Source organism: Talpa europaea, assembly GCF_964194135.1.
Source record: "Talpa europaea genome assembly, chromosome: 4".
Taxonomy (NCBI): Eukaryota; Metazoa; Chordata; class Mammalia; order Eulipotyphla; family Talpidae; genus Talpa; species Talpa europaea.
The window spans coordinates 31485061-31511939 of record NC_140070.1 but is presented as its reverse complement, the minus strand read 5'-3'; the positions used below and the strand labels follow the sequence as shown (position 1 = coordinate 31511939).

Sequence of the window (26879 nt, the reverse complement as noted above, 5' to 3'; positions counted from 1 at the left end):
ATGTTCCTGTTGCTGCCTTTTGACAGCTTGATTGTCAACCTTCTGGGCATCTCCCTGACTGTCCTCTTTACCCTCCTTCTCGTTTTCATCATAGTCCCGGCCATTTTTGGAGTCTCCTTTGGTATCCGAAGGCTCTACATGAAGACATTGTTAAAAATCTTTGCGGTGAGTTGTGTTGTCTCATGGTTATTGTTTCAATGGTTATTTTACAGAGAAGGGGGAGAGTGCTGTTAGCTAAGAGTTGTTCCTATCAGGTGGATTGTTATCTCTTTATTAGTTATGGAGAAAGTTGAGAGTATGAGAGGTGGCATTTTGAGTCAAAAGAAAAGTTTAAATGTGTACTTGTAGCATTTAAGCCTTAAGCAGTCTTCCTTGTAAGCTAAGGTACCTTGTACATTTGATTCATCTTAGCAAAGGAACCTGTTCGATGAGTCCACACTTTTCCTGTTCATTACAAAGAAAGTGGGGCTTAGAATTAAAGGGGGGGAAATCACTGTCCTATTACATCTTGTTATATAACTCGAAACACTAGCTGCTGCTGGCGTATTCCCTCACTGATAACTGTGATTTACTCTTCACTCAAACATTTATCTTAAATAGCATCTTAAATAGATCTTAAATTTATCTTGCATAAAAGGATTACAGGTTTGCTCCTACTGTGTGAAAGTAGAACATTCTAATTTGGTATTTTTGGTGTCTGGCAACACTCAAAAATTATTTTGAAACAAATAATATTTCATATAAATTAATGGCAAAATGTTCCTAAACCTCAAAAATAACCTACCAAATTGCGTCAAATAGGAACTCTACTTTTGGATAGCAGGGGAAACCTGTAAGGGAAAAGGTATTTGATGAATTGGTTTCTTTACTTAAAGATAGGGGAGAAGGATAATAAATTTCTTAACATATGTCAGAACTTAACTAATTGTACTGCTGAACTGGTCACAGTGTAAAGGAAATGGGTGAGAAGAGGTAGTTCCTGGAAGTTGATCTGTGCCACAAGACAATATCTAGCGAAGGATTTGGTAGTTTCTTAGCAATCTCCTTTTTCCACTGTCGCCAAATCTTTAGTATTCATTTCCACAACTGTGTAATTTGGAAAATGCACTCATAATGGTAGAAATTATACATCATTCTTTTTTCATGTAGTATTGGGTTGTTACAAAAGTCATGACATTTTCTTTTTGTTTTTCAAGCTAAAATGTGTCATGACTTTGCCGACAACCCATTATCTTACTGTTTTCGTATACTATTATTCATCTTTGGTTCCTTGTAATTCTGCAGTATTTTCATTTATCAGTGAAGAAACAGAGACTTAGAAGGATTCACTGGCCTACATGAAATGTTACATTATATGGGAAATATTTTTTATGTTTATTGTTGATTCTTGGCTTTCATCTTTTGATATTCCTCTAGGATTATGATTTTTTTTCACATTTAAAAAATTGAGGTGAAATTGACATAAAATTAACCATTTTAAAGAGAACAGTCAAGTGGCATTTACTTTATTCACAGAGACGTTTAATTCTACACTACCACCTCTTATCTAGTTACACAACACCCTCAGCGCTCCAAAAGGAAACCCCGTACTCACTAAGCAGTTCCGTTCTCCATTCTCCCTCGTTTCCCCTCTCTTGGCTACCACAAGTCTGTGTTCTATCTCTGGATTTACCTATTCTGGATATTTCCTATAAATGAAGCATGTAAAATGTGCTTTTTTTTTTTTTTTTTTTTTTTTTTTGATTGGCTCCTCTCACTTTGTGTAATGTTTGAGATTCGTCTAAGTTGTAATCGTGTTTCGGTACTTTTTTTATGCATGTCTGTACTATAATTCACTTATCAGTCCATCCATTGATGATATTAGCGGACTGTTTCCACCTGCTGGCTCTTGTCAATGATATTCTTATTTGACCGTTACTGATACGATATTTGAGCACTACATATGATATTTGTGGTTTTCTAGTACCTTGCTACTCAGAAAGTGGCCTGAAGAGCAGCAGCATGTGTTTCAGATAAAAGCCAGTTAGAAATGGTGTTTTCAGGCCCCCTTCAGACCTACTGAATTACAGTCTGCATTTCAACAACGTCCAGGTGATTCACATGATATTAAAGCTTGAGAAGTAGTAATCTAGTCAGTCTTTAGCTTCTATACTAATAAGTTGTATTTAATTAACCAGCTGATGTAAATTTGCTTAGATTGCAGTCAAAGAAAATCTTCAAAAGAGCTCAGGGTTCCTGTGGACTATGTGACTTACTACTCATGCCCTTTTGCTGCTGCTATGAAAAACATACACCAGTATAGAATGAGAATAGCTGATAAACTTTTGGGGAAAGGGGAAGACAACAGTGAGTGATATCTGTCTTTCATTCAAGTTTATAAGCAAGTGCTTGACTCATAGACCTATGGAAAATTCTTAATTTGAAAACAAAAAGGAGTTATCAACCTAGTAGCTAATATTTGTGTGGGGCAAAGGGCCAGGGTCCATCATGTATATTCCCTATTCCATTTTGAAAATGTCCCCCAAATTAATATTTTCATGCTCATGGTCAGGTAGGTCCTTTCCATTGTGACTGTATTTGATTGTGACTGTGTATTCTTGTGACCTTGGATGTAGTTTATAATTAAACAATGGAAATTCATTAAGCACAATTGTTGGGCCAGTTCATGGAATAATTTTGAGCCATGAGAGACTCTATGCTGACCACCTCTTGAAAGTTACTGGTTTGGGGCACAATATTTTAGAAGTCATAATGGAAATAATGTGTGCGTATGTATGTATGCACCCACCTGTGTTTATATACCTATTTGTATGGAGTACCCGTCTGTAACCTCAAGATGTAGAATTTTGGGAATTAGATTTTTACCCATCAGTCACTCATATGAGATCTGGGTTCCCTGTGGTTTTTGTCCTGTTGAGTTTTATGGGTAATTACAGCTTGGCAAAGTTAGAATAAGGGGTAGACTAAAAAGGACTGATATGTACCTGCAGTGGCCTACGGTGGTTCTTGGAAGATTGTTCAGTCTTACCCTCTGAAAAGATTTACTGCTCTGAGTTGATCTTAATGGACAGTAAGAATTGAGTGAATGCTGTTTTTATCAGAAGTATTTGATACAAATTGGATTTGGTTGGTTGATTTTGAATCTCAAAGTATACACCTGTGTATCCATGTGTACATCTAAAATACACCTATATTTGTGGGTATTTTTAATAGAGGTGAGATCTTTGTTTTGGCTCTTTTAGCCTGTTTACCCCTTCCTAAATTGAGATTGATGTACGTGATTTTAGAGGTGGAGGAAGCTCAAAGATAATTCCATAGATCTTCCCTCTAGCTGCATGTTTGAATGACCTGGAGAAGAATTTTAGCTGTATATGTTTGGGATCACTAGAATCTCCCAACATTTGATTTAATTAGCCTGAGTGGGCATTTTTTAACATCTCCCAAGTGAATCTGCCATCTGCCATCAAAAGGTGGAATCTGACCTACTTGTGAAAGGGGACCTCCTTTACCGACTTAACATGGTGGACATGATGTTGTGCGACATGTGAGATTAGGTTAGAAATGTGGTTTAACTTCTTTTTTTCCGCCATACTCTATTTTCTTACATTGTTACTCATTTTTGTACAATATTTGTTTTCTCCCCTCAGGTGTAGCTCCCATAAATCTCCCACCACCACATCACCCATGAACCGTCACTGTAGTCCCTTGTGCTCTTCCCTCCTGTTTTGACTCTTCCTAACTGCCCCCCCCCCGCCTTGCTGTATGCCTCAGATCTACAGTTTGCCTACAAGTTTTGTAATTTTTTTTACATTTTGTTCGAGTTCCCCATGTTCCTCCTATAAGTGAAACCATCTGATATTTTTCTTTTTCTTTCTGACTTATTTTACTGAGCATGATCCCTTCTAGGTCCGCCCATGTTGCTGTGAATGGCATGAGTTTATCTTTTTTGATTGCTGAGTAGTGTGTGTGTGTGTGTGTGTGTGTGTTTGATTGCTGAGTAGTGGGGGGGTGGGTGTGGGGGGGTGTTTGATTGCTGAGTAGTGGGGGAGGTGTGTGTGTGTGTGTGTGTACACATACATACACACACACACACACACACACTTCTGACTCTCCGGATGCTGGCTTCTGGAACCCAGCCACCATGCTCTGAGGAAGACCAGCCCACATGTAGGTGTTCTAGCTCTCAACCTTAGGCAGGCTCTGATAACTAGCATCAGCTGCCCACACAGGCGTGACCAAGCCTTCAAAGGGCTTCAGTACCTTGCCTTCCAGTCACCCAGTTGATGCAAAGCCCTTATGTAACTTGCAGATCTTTGAGCAAAGTAAGTGGTTTTGGGGTTGTGAGTGTCTAAATATTAAAGAATTTTAAACATTCACTTATGTTCCATAGCTTATAAAACCTTAACTTTTTCGTGTGTATTTTTTACTCTTTTCAGTGTACATTCATATTTTATGATTGGGTAAATGGTATGTGTAATTTTGCATCTGTTTTCTTTTGGGATTTTGTCAACCATTTTTGTATTTTACTAGATAATCTTCATGATGGTTGTTAACACGATCTAATCGTACATTTACCTATGCTTTTGGAGGATCTGAGTAAGCTCTGGCTTAACAGCTTGTCTTCCATGATTAGTTCATTCTGCTGTCTGAAGGAGCCAGAAGAAAATATTTGTATACCTACCACTGGAGAACTATAGAGAGAATGTGGGTGGTTCAGTGTCTTCTGTTCCTTCTTCTGGAAGACTGAAATTCATGCAGGTCCTGTTAATGCTGGCTGAGTCACTGAAGATCTTCGTGTGCAGAGGGCAGTCTTAAAAGTGTTTTCCTTAATATCTGTGCTTCATATTTACCCTCACTGTTGTGAGGGATAAAATTGTATTGTTTGGGATAAAATTCCTAGGAGTGGGCTTTCAAGTGAGGTGAGAATGGGGGAAAGGAGAGAAGAAAGCCTGGATGCAAAGGAGAAAGATGAAAACAGATGACTTGCATGTTCTAGCCTGATGTGGAGGGAATTATTTGGGTCAGGATAGAGAAGATGAGGCAGTTGTAATTGGATTGGCGTTAAACTCCAAAGCAGAATTGGCAAGAGAAGAGTCATAGCAGTGGCGGTTATGCGCTAGTGCAAGGAACTCTACAGGCAGCAAAATTGTTGTGCAGTGGCATGAGTTTTTGAGTTAGATGGCCTTAGCTTGAATCCCAGAGCTTTTCTTACCAGCCCTGAAACTTGACCTAAGTTATCAGACTTTCTGGTCTGATATGCCTCGTCATCTAGGGAGTTGGGTTAGGGATACCTGCTTCATATGGTTGTAGTGAAATAGGTAATGTTAGTCATGCATGTCTTCCATGTCCCAGTGAGAAGAGTGATTTTAACATAACCTTGAGTAGCTCAAAGGACACACTGATGGAGGTGAGAATGTCATCATGGTGGACAAGGTTTTAGATTTGACCATTTCAGGTCTCCTTGTCCTATGTAGACCTTGATGAGGAGAAATACCAGGAGTTGATGAATTAAATGCAGCCTATATTGATTCCTCAGTACAAGGGACTTTAGCAGACTGTGCTGGAATGTGACTATGGGTAGGTCCTAGCTCCTGCTCTCAAGGTGTTTATAGTGTAGTGAGAAGGAGAAATGTATGCATACATAACCAATTCAGAACTTGAGGCCATTAAAAAGCACAGGCAGTTGATTAACTGTGACTACAGGAATTGGTTAGCATTTTAGCATTTTAGCATTTGAACTGAATCTTAAAAAGGAAAAATAGCATTTTAGAAGTGCAGTGGGTAAAGATGAGAAAGTACAGTCTTTAGACAGTACATAGCTCATTCAAGCAAAAACACTGGGTACAGGGGGGAATACAGTAAGTGTTTCTTTAGGCATTGAGGAGCCTGTGAAGATTTTTGAGCAAGAAAACGACATGATCCGACTGGCAGCATGCATCTGGATGCATTGGAGGGGGAACAGAGCAATTACATAGCTGTTACACTGTATGCAGGAGCATAAGCCAGTGAATGGAGGTCATGAAAGACAGCTGTGAGGGAATGCCGTTTCAAGGGAGGATTGCTAGACCTTGGTGACAGATGGGAAGCCTGGAAGCTTCGGTGACCAGAAAGATAGTAAGCCCCGGCCCCCCAGGAGGGGCAATAGAAGGAGGGGAGCTTGTCTGGCCACAGGAGGTGTGACACCTTCAGTTCTCAGCATGCTGCATGGTGAGGGATGGTTGGAGTTGGAGAGGACAGGCAGGTGATTGCACTGTGTGGTTAGCAGTTTTGTCAAGTCAAGATAGAGATTGTGGACTTGACAGCTACTTGAGATTACAGCTGAAGCAGAGAGAAAGTTGCTAGGAGAGGGAAATTGTGTAGGAAATAGGTGATGGACTATGGGAGCCTGGTTTATATGAAGAGTCTTGAGTCCTCATTGTATCTAGTTAGTTCATGGGAAAATGCGTTGATGTTGACTGAAGCAGAGGGTTTCTACTGAGATTAGTGTTAGGACTGGAATACCTTGCTCATGTTGGTTAGTACCCAAAGTGTTGTGTTAAATAGAATGAATAACTAGCAAAAATGCACCATCAAATCATCTGCATTTCTAAGGACTGGGCCTGAATTTCACCTGCCAAGTTTGTATGTATTGTTAACCTAAGAATGCAGCATTATTAATGCCCTTAAATGGTCTCTCTTCTTTTTGGGGAAAGCTGAGACCGGAATAATTAAGTAATCTGATACTGTAAGTAGCTTAGTAAATGGCAGATCAAGAGGGAGAGGAGGTTAATAAGGAAATGAACTCTGAACCTAAGATTCTCAGTATTATTCCAGATATCTGGACACTATATTCTTAAAGTTACAGCTCCAAGAAGCTAGTTGTGCAGTTGTCCGACTCTGCCTAGGGTGCAGCACCCTTTCATTTATTTCTGCACCAAGGTGAAGCCATACAGTTCATCAGTCCCGCTGTGCCCAGCTACCAGACAGCTCCCTCTGACCCTGCCCCTCTTCCCCATATCCCGTGACATTGGACGGTTCTCTCCAAAACATAGACGCATTTTGTGATGTACCTCAAGTTTGAAAAAGTAAAACTGGAAGTAAAAAGCAGGAGAGTGGGTGGATGTTTATGACAGAGCTTTGTGACAGAGCCTAGGAGACTTACTTGCCTCCAGTACTTTTCCCATTAAAACAGAAACTACAGCCAGAGTGCATTTTGTGTATTGAAGCACTGATGGAAACCAGGGACTTGTCATAGGTTACTTGCCTGTTGCAGACTAATCTGAGTGTCAGACCTGCCAGTATAAAATTGAGTTTTTCTGATTCTGTGTTTGTCATGCCAGTACAGAGCTTTGGCAAAAATATAAAATACTAAATTCTGGTTGAGTGACCTGTGTCCTTATGCCAGGCCTATTGTAAACTCTCTAGTCCCTTATTCACCTCGTCCCTGGATGAAATTTCCAGATAGAATTCACCTTTCCCCATCTAATTTACATTTTCTTCTAGACGAGATCATTCATGCATAGAGGCAGTGGCTAAATATCTGAAATATAGAAAAGGGACATAATCCATGTCCATTTTCTTGCCTTAGCCTTTTTTTGAGTGGGTGACTTTCTGTAAATTGCTTTTTCTAGGTGGTGGTGTTTGAAGAAACTTCCAGATGAAGTCAGGTCACTGATTAAACTTGTGACCTGCTTTTGGCTCTGCTAGACCATACAGGAGCAGTTTTGCTAATACTTCAGGTTCCGCCAGCAGAATCAACACCAAATAATGGGGCTTTGTTTTTGCTGTGTCATGGAGTGACAGGGCACTTTCCCACCTTGCGTAACTTTGGAAACTGTTTGAAAAGACACCTTTTAAAAATACCTGTTTTATTATTTGATAGTGGGAGATAACCAACCTCTTCTCTCATTATAGTTACAAGGATTTTCATGGAGAGGAGGCTTGAGGAAAATCCCATTTTCTAGAGCTAGTGTCCATTATTATTTTCGTAATAATGAGGACAGTTAGGGTGTTTCACACTTTCCCAAGTTCTGTCATATACATGATCTCATATGATACTAAGTGACCCCATGAAGTAGGTGTAGGAAGTTGATGTAGTTAGAAAATCTGACATTTTCTAAGCTGAGCTGCTTAAGGGACATAGCCTAAGTGTTAAACGTGAGATTTGAAACTAGATTTTTTTACATCTCCAAATAGAGTTGTATTTTTTTTTTAAATACTTTAACACTAAGCCACCATTAGGTCTTTCTATATTGTTTTGGGGTTCTCCTATTAAAAGGTTACTCAGAGGATGAATTGACACTTCAGACATATGTATTATTTAGATCCTTTACTTGAAAACTAAAATTGTTGCTTTTTTGGAATAATTTGGGAAATAGCCAGTGTTTGGTGGTAGCTTAAAAGATGCTTGATTCTGTTGTTTGTGAATAGCTGCCATTTGGAGAAGGACTGTGTGAGTGCTAGTAACTCAGAGACAGAGATTTAAGCAATGGGAAGCTAAGAGAAACTTCCACAGCCTTCCTGAGATCTCAGGTCTTTACTGCAGGTGACTTAACTTTTGGTTCTAGTTATCTAGCCCTGGCGAGAGGGTGGAAGATGCTCTAACAAGAGAGGGGCTTGAGTTTCCTTTTAGACTGTATGCTTTCTGACCACACTCCAGTTCAGGTATTGCGATCTCAACCTCAGTCTGGAATTGAGGCTTTCACAGAATGAAAATAGAGGTATTCAGTGAATGATAAACAACCTCATTTTTGTTTGTTGCCATTTTCCCCGCCGCAGTGGGCTACCTTGAGAATGGAAAGAGGAGCCAAGGAGAAGAACCATCAGCTGTACAAGCCCTATACCAATGGTAAGTGGGTCTTCAGCCTTACCCTGAAAGAGCTCTTTGAAATTTGTTTCTGAGTGCTTTCACTTCCTCTCATACCCTTCGCAATATAAAAAGTAGGATATGTACCCTGAATGTTTTCAGCGTACTTTCCCCTAGCATGCTGCTTGACAGAGATGTTCTCTTTTGCAGGCATCATTGCAAAAGATCCCACTTCACTGGAAGAAGAGATCAAAGAAATTCGACGAAGTGGTAGTAGTAAGGCTCTGGATAATACTCCAGAGTTTGAGCTCTCTGACATTTTCTACTTTTGCCGGAAAGGAATGGAGACCATTATGGATGATGAGGTGACAAAGAGGTTCTCGGCAGAGGAGTTGGAGTCCTGGAACCTGCTGAGCAGAACCAATTATAACTTCCAGTATATCAGCCTTCGGCTCACCATCTTGTGGGGGTTAGGAGTGCTGATTCGCTATTGTTTCCTTCTGCCACTCAGGTGAGGACAGGGCCATGGGGCCAGAAATCAGAGTGTGATGCATGATCTACCTACATGTGTTCCCTGCTTTGTTTTTCTAGTTAGAAAGAAAGACAGTAGGATTCTTTCCCTGGCCAGTTCATCTGACTCTTGGAAGGGAACACTAATGATTATCCTTTAAAGGCACTTGGATTCCCTGCATATCAGACAGAAATAGTTGGGGTTTCTTGAAGACAAATTGCCAGTCTAGGTGGACTCTACCCAGGGACAGGGAACATGTTGTACTCTCTGGCCACTCCTCCCTGGGCATGACAGCTGCTTCCCTACAGCCTGCCTCTCTAGTACAGAGACAATATTGATCTCTCAGTGTTTCTGTATCATGTGCTATTCTGAGTATGTCTTGCTGGTACCTTCAGGCTCTACTTCCTGTTGCCTCACAGAAAAACTGTATTTCTGCCAGGGTTTAAAGCCAAAGGGAAGGGTAAGACAGCAGGACAGCAGGTGCCGGAGAGCAGCACAGCCAACTTGAGGATTTTCCATCATTCTGGCTGCCTGATGCCTGAGGAGTGGTATCAGCTGAGAGCCAAATCCATCCTACACCATTGTTAGGGATCTAACAATGATCTCTGGTTCTGATGTGTCTGTTTGCATTTCTAGATGGAACTCTTGTCCAGTTCCTAGGTGATCAGATCTTGGGGATAGTTTTTGTGATGACTACTTCTCATTTTCAAAGGTCCAGTTCTGTATTTGGTGCAAGGATTTGTTTGCCTTGGTTTAACTTGTCTTCTTCTTACAGGATAGCTCTTGCTTTCACTGGAATTAGCCTTTTGGTGGTGGGCACAACCGTGGTGGGATACTTGCCAAATGGGAGGTGAGTCCAGCACAGGTGTCCATATGTGAAAAGTACTTGATTCTGGGAAGGTGGCTCTGATATTGAAGACCAGGCCTTGGGTGTAGCCAGATGGACAGAATCTTGGTTGGATTCTGGTAGCAATGGCATTAGCATTAAAGTCTTTTTTTCCTATTTTACTGTTAGTATTCCACGCTCACTCCCTACCCTCCAACCCTCACACTCCATATTTTAAAGGCAAAGGGAGAAACCATAAAACCAGAGGGTTAAGGGTTAGCAGATTTTACAGCATGATTAGTTCTGAGCATTTCCTGTGTCGGTAAATGGAAAGAGGATAAAAAATGTGGGCAAAGGGATTTTGGTCTGTGTTTTTAAATAGAAATTTGTTGCTTCTGAAAGTCTCTGGGACTAGCAAACCTCTCTTTTGCTGAGACAGATGAGGAGTTTGACTCTGGCCTTTGCTCAGCCCCTAGGAAAGGAGGCATACCTGTGCTGGAAATTCTTGGGCTGTGAATTCTAAACCCTTTTTTTAAAAAGATTTATTTATTCAATCACTGGGTACAGTCAGAAGTGCGGGATGGTGAGAGAATTTCACCAGGGGAGCAGCGGGCGGCAGGAGAGGTCTGCGCGCCATGTGGGACCCTCCTCCGGTGGCTGGGGAGCAGCCGGGGATCAAACCAGGACTGTAGAGGCCTCGGGCAGCTTCGCAACCCAGCGCTCAACCGCTGCGCCACCGGGGAGGCCCTGAATTCCGAACCCTTTAAGGGGGATGAGTTTAATCAATTCTCATTATTTCTTTTTTTTTTATGCAACATAAGGATGCTAACAGAGGGTTTTGCCCTATACAGTAATATTTATAAAAATACTTTGCAGTCCTAAAGGACTATGGCAGTGGTAGCTAAGTGTTAGGAGACAGCAATTTTCCTTGTGTTCCTACATATAAAATAAAACCAAAAATTTTTCTCCTATTGTTGCAGGTTTAAGGAGTTCCTGAGTAAACACGTTCACTTGATGTGTTACCGGATCTGTGTGCGAGCCTTGACAGCCATCATCACCTACCATGACAGGTAAGGCGTTATCAAGGGAAGGCTTGGTAACCTGTGCTAGGAGCTTTCATTTAGAACTGATGAAGCTGGTGAGGTGAGGACTGAATTCCAAATGAATTGTTTTACACCCATCTTTGTTTCTTTGCATACATTCTAAACACAGGGAAAACAGGCCTAGAAACGGTGGCATCTGTGTGGCCAATCATACCTCTCCTATTGACGTCATCATTTTGGCCAGTGATGGCTATTATGCAATGGTAAGACTTCTTTCTGTTGTTTTCTTGGGGCAGTATTTCTTTAGACTGGTTGTAGCTGGGAGATTCTTGGATCCTTCACAGAACTTTTTCTTAAGTGTATAAACAGACACCCACCTAAAGTGTAGCCTATGTATCTGTTGCTTCTGGAAACTCTGTAGGACTTTGGTGTGAGGTATTCTGGACAGCGTTAACTGAGTGTGGTTGGAAATTAGACTTTGGGTATTCAGAGGTACCACAGAAACGTGGAGGGGGCCTCCCTGGTGGCACAGTGGATTGAGCACAATGCTGTGAAGCTATCTGCAGCCTCTGCAGTGCGGGTTCGATTCCCGGCCGGCCAAAGAGATATCCACATGGCATGGCAGACCTCTCCTGTCACTCTCACTGCTCCGTCTGCCTGTTCTGCTCCCTGCTCTGACTCTGGGGAATTCTCTCTCCAACTCCTCTGGTCTGTACCCCAGCTCTTGTATAAATAAATAAATCTTAAAAAAAAAAAAAAGGTGGAGGAAAAATGGGGAGGGAGGTGGGCCTCTCTGGTGGTGCAAAGGGTTAATTAAGTCTCAGCACTATGAAGCTATCTGCAGGCACTGCAGCACAAGTTTGATCCCCAGCCAGGGAGCTAACCCACGTGGTGCAGCAGACCTCTCCTGTCTTGCCCACTGCTCCCCTCACCAGTGTAGTTCAGTCAGTATGCCTGTTCTGCTCCCCACTCTGTCTCTAGTGAATCCTCTCACCACCCATCCCCCCTCCCTGCACCTCTGGCCTACACCCCAGCTCTTGTATACATAATAAATAAATCTTTAAAAAAAAAAAAAAAAGAATAGAGAGGGAGGATTTGAAAGTACCCGGTTCAAGGGCGCTGAGTCTGCCCAGGGAGGGCATTTTTACACAGGCTGTTGCTTAGATTAATTACTTTGCTTAGGGTTTTCAACTGTGTTTTTAATTACACATCTCTGGTATCTCTGTTTAAAAGGAAAAGTAAGATTTAGGTTGTCTATTAGTGGCTTCTTAATAGTGAGAGGGCTATTATTATCAGTAAAATATTAGAAGGTAGGAGATTGTAGAAGCTGACGCTAGCTGCAGTTTGGGGTTTGTGCAAGGATGTCTTCACTACCAGTTATTCTTTTGTCTGAGATAGGTAGGTCAAGTGCACGGAGGACTCATGGGTGTGATTCAGAGAGCCATGGTGAAGGCCTGCCCGCATGTCTGGTTTGAGCGGTCTGAAGTGAAGGATCGCCACCTGGTGGCTAAAAGGTAAATCAACAATATACTGTTCTGTTTGTGCACTAACAGAAAGTATGGTTTTTAGTAGTAGTCCCTCCACAGTATACTACTTTCATAATAAAACTTTTTTCTATAAAACATGATATGTAAGAAGTATGTAAACTCTAGTATTCCTTACCAAGTTAATAATGATTCTTAACCTTTCTTATTCCTATACGCCTTGTAATAAAAAACATATGCACTTTAAATGCTATTTGAAATCTCAAAATGAATTCATTATCACAAATAAAGTACTGCTTGGTTTTCAAGCTTGAAAAATATATTTGGTGCAAGTGAGGGCAAAAACTTTACCATGTGCTGGGAAAATAAAGACTTCGCTAAGACCATCTTCCACAGGGACAATGAACCTACTACTAAGTTCCACTTTATCTCTCAGAGATAAAGTGTTAAGCCAGGTGGACTGTAGGTCCAGCCCAGCATGACTGTAATGAGCATTTCTTGAGGGTGCTGTTTACAAGGACCTCCCTTTTAGATAGGCCCAAATCTGAATAGTATCCTCTGGGCACAGACTTTAATACTTAATTGAAGAATTGTATGAATTTTGTAGTAGTTTCATTTTCTCTCTCCTCATAAGCCTTATCTTCATGACATTTAGGTTGTGAGTTTATAAAAGTTAAAGTCATATTTGTTAACTTGCTTTTATAGAATGTCATTTATAGACATTATCTATAAATTCCTTTTGACATGAACCTATGTGATCATTTTTTTTTTTCTCTTCTAAAGATTAACTGAACACGTGCAGGATAAAAGCAAACTGCCGATCCTCATCTTCCCGGAAGGTGAGAAGAGCCGATCACCATGGAGAGCTGCTGTGTAGGGAGACCGTACGATGTGACTTTGGTGTTGGCTTGGAACCAAGTCCATCAGCTCCTATTGGGATTACCTGTTTTCACGGAATAACATTAGATCTCCTTCATGATGGTTGAAGGACTAAAATTTATAGAATCCCTTCTATAACAGTAACAGTGGGGGCCTTATAACTTTTTGTAGAGTTCTCACTGAGATCTGCCACGTCATCTTGGTGTCTCTGACTTTTCATCTGGGCTAGTGTGTGTTGGCCAAGGAAAGTGGTCCTGTAACAAAAGAATAGGTAGCAGTACAATATTTTGTACATCTCTTTTAAGTGTTCATTTACAAGCTAGGAAGATGAGACATTTGTCCTGCTTGCAGAGCCATTCGAATTTTATATTTATTTATATTTAGTCTTTAAATTCCTAATCTCCTGAGTAAAGAATTAAAAGAAATAGCATTTTGTTCTCTCCATTTTAGGAACCTGCATCAATAATACATCAGTGATGATGTTCAAAAAGGGAAGTTTTGAAATCGGAGCCACAGTTTACCCTGTTGCTATCAAGGTAAAAGGCCTCTGTGGGTGCATGTTGTCACTATCACAGCTACTGTGAGTGTCACTATCACAGCAAGAGATGGTGGAGGAAGGAGCCATGCCAGCAGTTTTTATGAGTGCTGTTGATCCTCTCCAGGAGGGCAGCGTGGGGCAAGGCTAGTGTGGGCAGAGTGCTAGAGAGAGAACTTGTCATGACCCAAATTGACGGACAGTAGCCCATACCTAGTCAACACCACCACATCCAGGAAATGCCAAAACCTCTTCTCTTCCTCTTCTGTCTATACATCAAGGTAGAACGTGGTACACTCCACATTAAAGGGTAGCTTACTTCAGCGAGTGGGGGATAAGGCTGCCAAGTCTGGTGGCAAGGTGAAAGTGGAGGGGTACAGATGGATCCTTATTATAAAGGGAGGAAACAAGGCTGCTGCTTGGGGTTGGTATTTTCTTACGTACCAAGAACAGCTTGCCACAGTGAATGGGCCAGAAGACCCTTTCTAGTCTGACACACCTGTAACATTGGAGCTACGTAGAGAACTGAGGATCAGTTAGCCAGTCAGTTTCCCTCTTTTCTTCTTCCTGTCCCCCACCCCCGCATCCATCTGGTTTTGTGAATAGATGTATATTATTCTAAAACAATGTTATTACATTATTCTAAAAAAACAGGCAGTTGTCAACACGTCTAAAGTATTTAGGTCAGAATGTCAGGTCAGGGTAAGTAAATGAGTAAATATGAATTGGAGTTGTGCTTGGAATTTGGTTAAGCAAATTCTTTCCAGCCACTCCCCTTACAAGGCAGGGGGATGGCACATGAGTAGTGGCTGCAGAGTAACTGACCTATGCATGGGTCAGGGCTGCAGAGCATTTTGTTGAGGGTTTGTGTTCTGGTTTAGCAAGAAAGAAAAGAGGGTCTTCGCAGTGACCACCATGGATATAGGACTGGGGTGTGGCATTTGCAATCCATGCCATTCTGCACTTTAATACTTGGTGGTGTGGTGCTTCATCATATGTTTTTATTTAAAACAAACTGCTAGACAGAGTCCCTGCTGCTCACTCCAGAGCACTGTTCTTAAATCTTAGCTCTCTCAGTAACCCTGAAGGGATTGTGAAAATGCAGATGCCCAGAGATCCCAAACTTGCATTTATGTCCCTTCCTGCATGTTCCTGCAGCTGCGTAGAACAACACTTGGGACAATTATGTCCCCTTCCTAAAGAAAAAGACCTGCATTTGACATGTAATTTGATTTATTTATAGAAGTAGTAAAGCCCACATAAATAAGTGCTTTTTGCACAGAAACTGTTGTAGTTTTTGTGAAGTTTTTATTGGTAACCAAACTTGGATAATACTATCAATTGCAGGGCTCTTACTACATTTTCACCAAAGTCAAGGCATCTGGTTTTGAGGAACTTATTTTGCTATTTTGAGCTTTTCTTTTTTTTTTTTTTTTTTAAGATTTATTTATTTATACAAGAACTGGGGTACAGGCCAGAAGCGTGGGAGGGTGAGAGAATTCACCAGAAACAAAGTGGGGAGCAGAACAGGCAGACAGACCGAAAACACTGCTGAGGGGAGCAGGGGGGGAGACAGGAGAGGTCTGCCGCACCATGTGGGAATCTCCCTGGCTGACAGGAAAACAAACCTGCGCTGCAGAGGCTGCGGACAGCTTCACAACACTGCGCTCAACCCGCTGCACCACTGGGGAGGCCACTATTTTGAGCTTTTCCCTTATTTTTCCCTTCATAGTGTCTTTCCAGCATAGAATAAAAACTGAACCCTAAACAGAGGGCTCACACATAATTCCAAAATTACTATCACATTGTGCTTTATAAAATGCAAGACTTTCTTCTTCATATACATTCGTTTCTGTTTAAAACTCATTCTTTTCCCTTATTTTCTTCTGGTATTGTAGTGTGGTCTCCTTAGGCCATCTTTAGTTAAATCTAGATAGCTTCTACAGTTAGTGTTGTCATCTCTGTAGTTAGGTCCACGTCAAGGCATGATCATCCAGTTTTTGTTCTGAGAATTGCAATTTTTGCCCTTGAAAGACCAAAAAGATTGTGTAGTTTAAATTCAGCCCCATCCCTCTCAAGTGCTTGAGTCCCCTTGGTAGCATCCTTGCTAATGTTCCTCATGTTGGAAAATATTATATTTGGGGGAGGTTCATGTAGAAGAATGACCTGGTGTTATTTAACTTTATAAAAGGGAAGAAGTTAGTAATTGTTGAATCTGGGGAGTGGATATATGGGAACACATTAATCTTTTTCCCTATTTTTGACTATGCTTCAAAAAGTGAATAATAGGTTATGGGTATAATCTATGAGTAAGAAAGATGTGAAACTAATCAAGGAGAAAGGACTTTTGAGGAAGATGGTTAGGGGCGTCCTTCTTAATGATCTGTAGCAAAATCTTGGGTCAGTCAGGGGAGGTTAATGTTGCTAGAGGTCAGAACTGCAGGGGCATGGAGTGACTTCCACAGTGTTCCTGTCGGTTCTGGGAGCAGCTTTCTAACGCTGCTACTGCCCTCGGTGGCACCATCAGATTAGTCGCTGTGGACACCTACCACTAGTAGAACTGCTGACTGCTCACCATCGTCTTTGCATTGGTTTTCAGTATGACCCTCAATTTGGTGACGCCTTCTGGAACAGCAGCAAATATGGGATGGTGACGTACCTGCTGAGAATGATGACCAGCTGGGCCATTGTCTGCAGCGTTTGGTACCTGCCTCCCATGACCAGAGAGGTAGGTACTTATACTATGCAGGATCTTCCCATGCAGAGGTCTGACTGAGCTTGGGTTGAGTGGTCTTACTTGTTCTTTCTTACAGGCAGATGAAGATGCTGTCCAGTTTGCAAATAGGGTGAAATCTGCCATTGCCAGGCAGGGAGGACTCGTGGACCTGCTGTGGTGAGTCAGAGTCAGCTTTATCAACTGAGTCTAAGAGTATGAATTTCTGAAGCAGATGCTAAATCATTCACTAATGGACAGAATTCTCTTCTCCTTGGTATGGAGAATTAAACCTGCTGGCCCTGGAGACTGAGCTATTTGAGTCCTTTCTCCTTATTCCAGCTCAAAAGTGATCTATGCTGGCTTTCTCCTGGGGAGCTTGTAGCTGGAATGCTTCAACTGAAGCAGTTACTTCTGTGTGCCTTTCTGGGGTATCCTTCACCTACCAGGGCTTCCACACAGTCCTTATCCATTTAAGTAGGGTGACCTGATGCTGGTCTAGAAACTTCATGGGAGTGTTCAGGGCCCTCAGATCTTAGTGTATTTGGCAAAACTGGACCATTCATAGAAAGGTAAAAATTTTGTGTATTACACATAGCTTTGTTACCTACTATTTGAGTTGGCAACCTTTTCTGTAAAGAATCAGTAAATATTTTAGATTTTGTAGGGCATATGGCCACTGTTCACTCTGCTTTTGGAGTGGGAAAACAACTGAAGACAAATATGTACCAATAAAACCACAGAAACACATCAAGCTGGATTTGGCCTTGGATTATAGTTTTTGACTCGGGGATAGTTAAGTGTCAAAGAATAGGAGATTGATGGGGTAAGTGCTGGTTTGGGAATGCTATTTCACCTCTTTCTGGATCCTTAGGTTTTAAGTTCTGGAGGGCATTTGACTAAAGTGGGGATTATGGGAAAAGAAAGTATAGAAATTCAAATTTTAAACTGATCTGTGGTTTCTTAGTAATAGTAGACTGGCCCTAAAAAATACTAACATTTATTGAGTTCTTAGTGCCAGACACTATGCTTCTGATATGATAATCCCATTTTATCCTCATTTCATTCATGAAGCATAAACATTATTAGTTCCAATTTACAGATAAAAACTGAGACTCAAAGATTTCAAAAGTAAGAATAAGCATTGGGGCTAGATTTTTATTTATTTTTTCCAGATAGCTATCAACAAAGTTTTGGAGATTTTAATGTAAATATTATCACTAACAAATTAAAACATTGGAAAAAAACAAACAATAGATTTGCAGTTCTGGAGTAAATGAGGCATTGGTTAATTGACTAGCACAGTTCCTGGCACAAGGTTTTGTCCCCCTCCACCATCATCTCTTATATCCCTTTGACCCTTCTTCATCCCCTTCCCTCTTAACTTTAGAAACCTCACTTCATATGCTAATGTATACTAGTTTTTGTAAGTGTTTTACTTTGTCAAATTATCTGTTATGTAAATGTCAGTATTTGTCATTCTGATTTGCTTCACTACGCATAATTCCCTCAAGCTCCTTTCGTTTTGCTGTAAATGACAGTATTTCATCTTTCCTTATGGCTGAATAATTGTGTTTCATAGTGTGAATGTGTATTACATTTTGTTGATCCAGTCTTCTACCAGTGGGCACTTAGATTGTTTCCATGTCCTAGCTCTTGTAAGTATTGCTGCAGTATAAACATTGTAGATCATATAATTTTTTGGGTTGATGGTTTCATGTTCTTTGGATAGATGCCCAAGAGTGATATTGGTGAATCATATGGTATTTCCATTTTTAGTTTTTTTAAGGTGAATCCGGATTATTTTCCTTAATGGCTACACCAGTTTACATTCCCAACAACGATGTAATAAAATTCCACTTTTTTGTATCCTCTCCAGTACTTACAGTTGGGGGTCTTTTTAATATATTAGTGCCATTCTTACAGGTGTGATTTTAACCTGCATCTCTTATTGGGACAGTGATGAACATTTTTCCATATATCTGTTGGACTTCTGGATATTTCTTTGATGAGTTGCCTATACAGATCTGCTGCCATTTATTAATTAGGATTTTTTTTTCTGTTGTTAAAGTGTATAAGCTTTTTTATATATCTGGGATATTAACCACTCATCAGTTATGTATTGTGTAAATATTTTCTCCCATTCAGTAGTGTATGTTTTTAACCTACTTACATTTTCCTTTGCTATGTAAAGCTTTTTAGTTCGAGGTAATACCAGTTGTTTATTTTTGCTTTTATTTCCCTTGCCATAGGAGTTGAGTCTCCAGAAACATATTTATCTTTGATGTCTGGAACATATCACTTGTACTTTCTAATACTTATTTTATTGTGCAGATCTTATAATTTAGATCTTTAATCCATATGGAGTTTGTGTGTGTGTGCAATAGAGTTAGAGAGTGACCCAACTTCATTCTTTCACATGTGGCCTTCCAGCTTTCTTCGCACCATTTATTAAACAGTGCTAATACTCCCCATTGTATGGTTGGTTACTTTTTGCTAAATTAAGTATTGATATGATATGGATTTATTTCTGGGCTTTTGATTCTGTTCCATTGATGCATGTGTCTATTTTTATGCCAATACCATATTGTTTTTAGTACTATTACTTTATAATGTTATTTACAGTCAGCTAACGTGATGCCTCCATTTCCTTTTTTCACAGGATTATTTTTACTGTTTGAAGTGTTTTTATAGTCCCATATAAATTTCAGTATTTTTGTTCAGATTTTTAAAAGAAAATTTTAGGTATTTTGATGGGAACTGTGTTAAATTTATATTATCATCTTAGGTAAGATAGTCTTTTTTGATTATATAGATTCTCCTCATCTATGAGCATGGTTGTCTTTCCATCTCTTATGTCACTCAGTCTTAAAGTTCTCATTGTGTAGGTCCTTCCCTTTTTGGTTAATTCCGATGTCCTTTGGTTCTCTTTGAAGTGATTGTGGAGGGAACTGTTTTTCTTAATTTCCTTTTCTTGTTGTTTATATATAAAAATACTATGGATTTTTGTGGGTCGATTTTGTAACCTGTCACTTTGCTGTATTCATCTATTGTTTGTAATAGCTTTGTTGGTTTAGTCTTTAGGGTTAGCTAAATATAATACATTGTCTGCAGCTACTGATGGTTTCACCACTTCTTTTCTGCTTTTGATTCCCCTTTATTTCCTGTTGTCAGATTGCTTAGCCAAAACCTCTAATATGAAATTGAATAGGAATGGTGATAGTGGTCATCCTTATCTTGATCCTGATTTTAAAGTTGAAGCTTTTAGTTTTTCACCATAAAATATTATATTGTCTGTTGGTTTGTACTATATGGCCTTTATTGTATTGAGGTAGGTTCCTTCTAGTCCCATCTTGTTTACTTTCATCATAAATGAGTGTTGAATCTTATCAGATGCTTTCTCTGCATCTATTTGTATTATAGGATGTTTATGTGTATTTTTGTTGTGTCACACTGATTATGCATATTAATGTATATTAATACATGCATATTAATGTATATTAATGTATCACACTGATTATGCATATTAAACCATCCTTGCATCCCTACGATAAATTCAGCTTGACATGATCTACAATCCTTGTGTGATATATTGTAGAATTTGTTGTAGAATTTAATTTACTAGTATTTTGTTGGCGATTTTTGCATTACTGTTCATCAGGGATATTGGTCTATAATTTTCTGTGCTGTCTGTATCTGATTTTGGTATTAAGGTAGTGTTGGCATCATAAAATATATCAGAAAGCATTCACTCTTTTTGGATATTTAGAATAATTTGAATGGCATGGACATATATTCTTCTTTAAGTGTTTGATATAATTCATTTTTTAAGGCCTTTTGGCCTTGAGCTTTTGTTAAGAAAGATTTGTTATTGCTCTTTCAATATCCATGCTTGTGATCAGCTTATTCAACTCTTCTGTTTCTTCCTTGTTTCGTCTTAGGAAACTATATTGACCTAGAAATTTTTTCTTTGAGGTTATCAAATTTATTGACATTTAATTGTTCATAGTAATCTCTGATGTTCCTTTGTATTCCTGTATCTGTGGTAATGTCTCTTCTTTCATTTGTGAGTCTGTTTATTAATGTTTTCTATCTTTTTAAATTTTTGTTAACCTAGCTAGAGTTTTATCTATTTTGTTACTCTTCTTGAAGAATCAACTCTTAGTTTCATTATCTTCAATAGTCCTTTTGATCTCTGTTTTGTTTATTTCTGCTCTTATTTTTATTATTTTCTTTCATCTACTAACTTTGGGCCTTGTTTGTTCCTTGGAATCAAATTTTGATTTTCAAGAGTTTGAATGTTTAACTACTCCTCTGTGTTCCCTGTCACTGAGACCAAACAAAGACAAGTGTGGCTGTTTTTGAAAATGGATGTCTTTTCTGTGCATTTTAAAGGGTGTAGCAGATAGAAGGTCTCGCAGTATAAGGTCTGTCCAGTGACCATAGCTTCATCCACCACTACCACCTTCATCACTGAAGAAATATAGCAGAAGTCACAGTGTGGGCTTGGATTTCCATTAGTCACTGAAGGTGATAAAAAAACAAATCCAAATTTGTTTGGGGATGTTGGAGGGAAGTGGTTAGGCCAGTACTCTGAAATTCGCTTGAATTTCCTTACGATACCACCCCTTGGGCATGAAAGAAGTAAGAACTTGTATTTCCTTTTGTATCTGTTGTTTGCATAAATTTGGAGAATCTCTGGGTCAGAAATTTTTATAGATAAATTTTACAGATGTCTGCATTGTAAGTCTCAGTATTTCCTAAAGCTTGGCTAACCTTCCATTATGCCAGAAAATCTCCATTATTTTTTTAAGGTGAGGATGAATTAGAGTGGAAAGAACTTGTAACTCTTTAGTGTGGGGTTCAGCAATTACGTAGTATCTTGAATAGGAATAGTGAGTTCTGACCGCCAGGCAGAGTGAGGTTTAGATAGTCGGGTGGATTCCAGAAGCCTGGAGCAGCCAAGAGAGCATGGACTGCTTTTTTTTTGGCAGGTTTTCCTTGGTTTTTGAGCAGCAGGGTACACCTGCCTATGAGACAAAGACAGATGGGACCTATTTGCTATTACAGCCAGCCTTTCTCTTATCAGGGACGGTGGTCTGAAGAGGGAAAAGGTGAAGGACACCTTCAAAGAGGAGCAGCAGAAGCTGTACAGCAAGATGATCGTTGGGAACCATGAGGACAGGAGCCGGTCTTGAAGCCTGTGCCTCGTGCTGGCTGGAGTCTGCACGCCCGAACCCTGAGCGGAGAGCCCGCTGGAGTTGTCACCACCGTCACTGCTGCCACCCCCACTGCTGCATCCTTTCCAGACTCCAGGCTCTTCGGGCTGCTCTGGATCCAGGACTCCAGCTTCTTCAGAGCCACCCAGGGCCCCTGGGCTTGCTGTCTGAAGTGAGCAGTGCTGGGCGTCGCTGCCCAGGATGAGCTGCCTTCTTGTTTCTTTCACAATAAGTCCGTTGGAGGAATGCCATTAAAGCCAACTCCACCTGTGTGGTCTGAGTGGTTGGGACAAATCGGTCTCGTTTCCACATTTGGGTTGTTAGGAGGTTAGTCTGTTATGGATGCCCATGGGCCAGGGACTTGCCTGGGCCAGGTTCTACCCCCTCTAGAGGAGAAGAACTGCCGAGGTAAGGTGGTTTGCTGCTTTAGCCCGAACGTCACCCCTAACCGTGGAGCCCTGCAGAGGTGGTAGAAAGAAAACTGTCATCTTCAGGGGCTTCAGCAAGATGAAGTTTCCAATTTTTGTGCTGCTGCCCTCAGGCAGTGCCCAAGGGGATCAAACAGGCGAAGTGGACCTGCAACTCATGTGGTAGAAACCCAGAGTTGTTCTGCGTTGATTCCAGTGCTATTCCTGAACTGCCATGTGACTTGCTCTTTGTTAACACGTGCCTCAGTTTCCCCATCTGTAACCTGGATCAGGAGGGGAAAGGATGGTGAAACCTACCTCACAGGGTTGTTGTGGGGATTAAGTGCTACCATGAGTGAAGGATAAGTAAAGCTCAGTGTTACAAGTACAGGGTTATAAAATGTGGCAGGATAAGGTCTGAGGTCAGCACTGCTGCACAGGGCTTTGGATTTGTTTTTGTGAGTAAATAAAATTGTCTTTGATGGTGAATGAATTTAGGGATTTTTCCCTTCATTCTTTCTCCCCTAGATGTAGCTCTAAGAAGATGTTTCTTAGCTAAGTTATAATTCCCCACCTTGAACATAATCCTGGGCCTGTAGGGCATCTACTTGACTTCTGAAAGAAGGTATAGTATTGTTCAGAAGCAGGTAAATGACTCGTTCCCATTGTTTGCATATCCCTCTGCTTGATTCAGAATCTCCAGTACAGACTGGATGTGGGATTTCTCTATGATGGGTGACATGGCTGTGAGAGGTGTTGGGTGGGGAACTATTTTTTTGAGGTGGGAGAAGATGATCTTCCAGACGTAAGGACTGTGGGTAGCAACAAGGAATCTGGGAGTGAGGCAAGAGTAGACTCACAGCATTCGTGAGGGTGTGTGATGGGCTTGTGGATATTTGGTACACTGTGGGCATCTGCTTTGGGCTTCCACAGAACCAGAGGGAACTGCAGGCCTTGTGGGCCTTCTCTGCCCACCTACAGTCACCTTGGAGGCAAGTCAACCTCCAGAATTCTTGTTTCTGGATCTCTCAACAGAATTGCCTCACTCTACCAATTCCCCATCCATCTGTCCCCCTACCTTTCCTCTTCCTCCCACATAGCTGTCATAACACCTGTCAGTATTTTATAGTAGCTGTGGTAAGTGACACCTCTCCAAGGTCTCGCCTGCATCATGGGGAGGTGGTGGGAGTGAAGGCCTGCCCCTGCACTCCTTCACTTGTGGCACTTTGTCTTACCTAACCCTTAGCCTAACTCACCCCTTCTGCCCTCCTGTTCCATCCCCTCCTTAAAGAGCCCTCCACTTCCTCTTTTCTGCCATTGTTAAACCAGTGAAAAATTATTTTTTTCTCCTAAAACCACTATTATGACTTGAAAGGACAACCTTCTATAAACTGTTATACAAAATATTTAAACAGTGACTTTCAACCTTTAAAGGAGGTGATATATTAAAAGTGTTTAAAGGACATCTGGAATGATCTTTAAAAACTGATCTTGAAGATCAAGTTCCCCTTTTGCCTCCTTTTAAAAAACTTTGTTGTTTATTTCATGATTTTCAAGGTATTTTTAAATATTTTCTTTTGGTTTTCTCACATTCTTTTCGACAGGCCTGTCTGCTGCTGATGACAGCAGAGTATTTCAAGAACCTGTTTTAGAATCACTGCTGTGTACAGAAGTGCTTGTGGAAATTAAATAATCTTCCCCTACTATAAAGTGAGGCAAAGGGATGTGAATTACACCCCCAAAAAAGAAGTCTCAAGTTTTTTATTCAGTGCCTGATAGAAGAATGTAGACTTCATGAAACTGATTCATCCTTTTTATTGGGGACCCTATAGGCCTTAAGCTACCTGTCAGAATATTTGGGTTAGGATAATTGAGTTGGGATAAATTGAGTTGTTCTTGTATGGTCAAATGACCCAGCACTAGGGATCAGGACAAATGTGTAAAGCAATGGAAAGTACAAGATAGCACCTACTCCTGTAGTCCCAACAGTGATGGGGAACAAAGCCAAGTGGCGTTATTCAGTGGGATGAGCACTGGCCAGCTCCCGATCCCACCTCCAAATAGCTACTCATTTGCTGTTGGACTTTATTTTTCTGTGTCTTTTTCCTGATCCATAACTAGGGACTTGGGCTTAGTGACCTCTAAAGCCCTTTTTGAAGTTTCTTAATTGTAAAACCCATTATTCAGTCTTTGGCTTCAAAGAGGAGAAGCCAGTTTGAATCTATTTCCTTCCTCCAAAACACTGGACCTAAAGAGACTGAGCTTTAGAGGGTGTCGCCCATGTCAAGGGAGAGTCCCCAGTGTTTTCAGATGAGTTTGTGGGACCAGTGGGCTTGATGGTGGCTCTTGGAAAGACTTTCTCACTCAAGCATGAGTATGCCACCCCACCCCAGCTCCCTAACTAGTTAAGAGTTGGAACTTTCTTAAAAAGGCTAATAAAATTCCCCTGAAAAAGGAAGCTGAGTAGATGACTGCCAACCAGGCCAGAGCACAGCAAGATAAGCTCTGTAGAGCAGTCTCAGATGACATCCTTGTGACATAGTAAACCAACTTCGGAACTTGATTCTTCACTGTGTCAGATGCAACTTCCTTGATGTGAGGTGGCCGGAGTGCTGCAGAGCCTTGAATGCACAGACCAGACCAGTGAGAGTCCTGGGCACCACCCTGCCTCAGCCCTGCACAGCAGACCCCTAGCGGTGGTGGGCTCTGACCCTGTTGTCCAGTAGGCGTCCTCTGGGTCCAGAAATCCTGCCATTTCTTCCTGGAATTGCCCGAACACTCAATGATCTGTGGGCTAGTGCTTCCCGCAGTGGCTTGATGCATGAGTGTTTCACTGTGTTGGAGGTCTCCTCCACCTGCTGTGCGTCTTGGGTGGCCAGACTCGATTTCTCCGGTCGCGCCCGCCCTGTGTGTCCTGGGACATCCGGGCTGGAAGGGCAGCTGCACGCACACTGACTCTTGGACAGGTTAAGAGACGACCATCCAGCCATCCATCTTCCATTGCACCAACACCCCCACTCCCCCCAGTCAATATGTCTCTCTCCGATGGGAAAGTTAATAAATTTTGCTCTAGATTAAAAGTATTGATCATTTCATTTGTAAACGATAAATAAAAAGGGGGAACTTTTCATTGCACCAGGGGTAGCGTCTGGTGTATTTTGCTGGGGAAATTGTGCTGGCTGTCGGGGGGGTGGGCTTCTCATATGCATTCCGGCCGGCCAGCTGCATTGATTTCCTATTAGTCTCCCAGCACCACCCAGTAACACATCATTTCAGTACCTGCTATTAATGGTCTTTTGATAAATAATCACTTGTAAGTCAATAAATTTTTATTAAACAGTGTGGCTCTTTGATTTATTAAAATCCGACCGTGTTTGTCTGGGAGAAAAGGGATGCTGAATTGAAGTGGAGGTTTTCATACATCTTCCTGACGCTGAGCAGTCACTGCACACTCCAGAGAAAAACAATTGCATTTTAACAGAAACAAAACAGCCGAGTTTGGAACTTGGGCCCAGGGAAACTTTATCTCCGTCAGTCTGAGGCTTACTCTACAGGGAGCAACCGCAGGCCTGAGGGCGCCGTGTCAAGAACTTTGTATTTGCTGCCGAGAGTGAGTGGTGAGGTACCCGGGCCGGCCCCCTGGGTAGGGCATTGTGGGTAGCTCGGGTCCTTGCCTCTGCTGCAGACTGGCCCACCGCTCAGCCCTCCCCTTGCTGGGAGGCGCACCCCGGAGCAGACACCCTTGGCAAACAGACGTTTGGGAGCCATGAGAAAGTGGGACTAGAGGACCTTTAGGTCACATCTGGTGGCAGAAAATGGCAAGAGATGGTGTAGATGTGGAGATTTGACGATTATTTTACAAACTGGGCCTGTAGCTGAGGATTGGACATTTTTGTGAAATTGTCACTGGCATAAAATTTGCTATAAAGGGACCCTTTTCATGGAGACTAATACGGCCCCAAACAGATGTATATAGAATGGCCCAAGCACTAATTATGGAACCAGAATTCCCAGCCCGGAGGAAAGTTACGGGAAAGAGGAAAAGTCCAGCTTGCCAAATGTTTTTATTCAAACTAATGATTGGAGCTCCTTGACAATGCCCTTGTCCTGGTGCTGCTGCTGCCTCATATTTAGTGTGACAGGTTAACAGGGGCTGAAGGGAGTGGGGGCTGCTGAGAAGTTCAGCAGAGGGCTTTAATATTTTAAAACATTTTATGTCATGAAATATTTAAATCACATTTTGCAGTGTTTTCAAGTGTTACTGTTTAAACTTGCTGCAGTTTTCTTTGTTGTTGCTTGAAGTTCCTTTTCTCCTGTGTTTGGGGATGAAAGCTTTTGCCCTAGGGACCTTGAAGGTGAACAGATTGCTGGAGAACAGGAAACAAGCATGTGATGTCCCGCTGAGCAGGTGAGTATGAACGGGTTGTCAAGAGCATGGCCTTTCTGCTCCCATGTGCAGGAGGTTGGTCAAGGTTCC

General features: G+C 41.3%; 1 protein-coding gene across 1 annotated transcript; it reads left to right on the top strand.

Moving 5' to 3' along the window:
* Nucleotides 1–21974, top strand: GPAT4 (glycerol-3-phosphate acyltransferase 4; the record flags this gene model as incomplete). The annotated part of the gene is made up of 12 exons (XM_084232018.1): nt 1–165; nt 8758–8827; nt 8996–9296; nt 10072–10146; nt 11103–11192; nt 11335–11428; nt 12564–12679; nt 13433–13488; nt 13979–14064; nt 16663–16791; nt 16877–16956; nt 21866–21974. The coding sequence occupies 12 exons, from the start codon at nt 1–3 to the stop codon at nt 21972–21974; spliced, it is 1371 nt and encodes a 456-aa protein (XP_084088144.1).
* Nucleotides 21975–26879: the final 4905 nt, after the last annotated feature.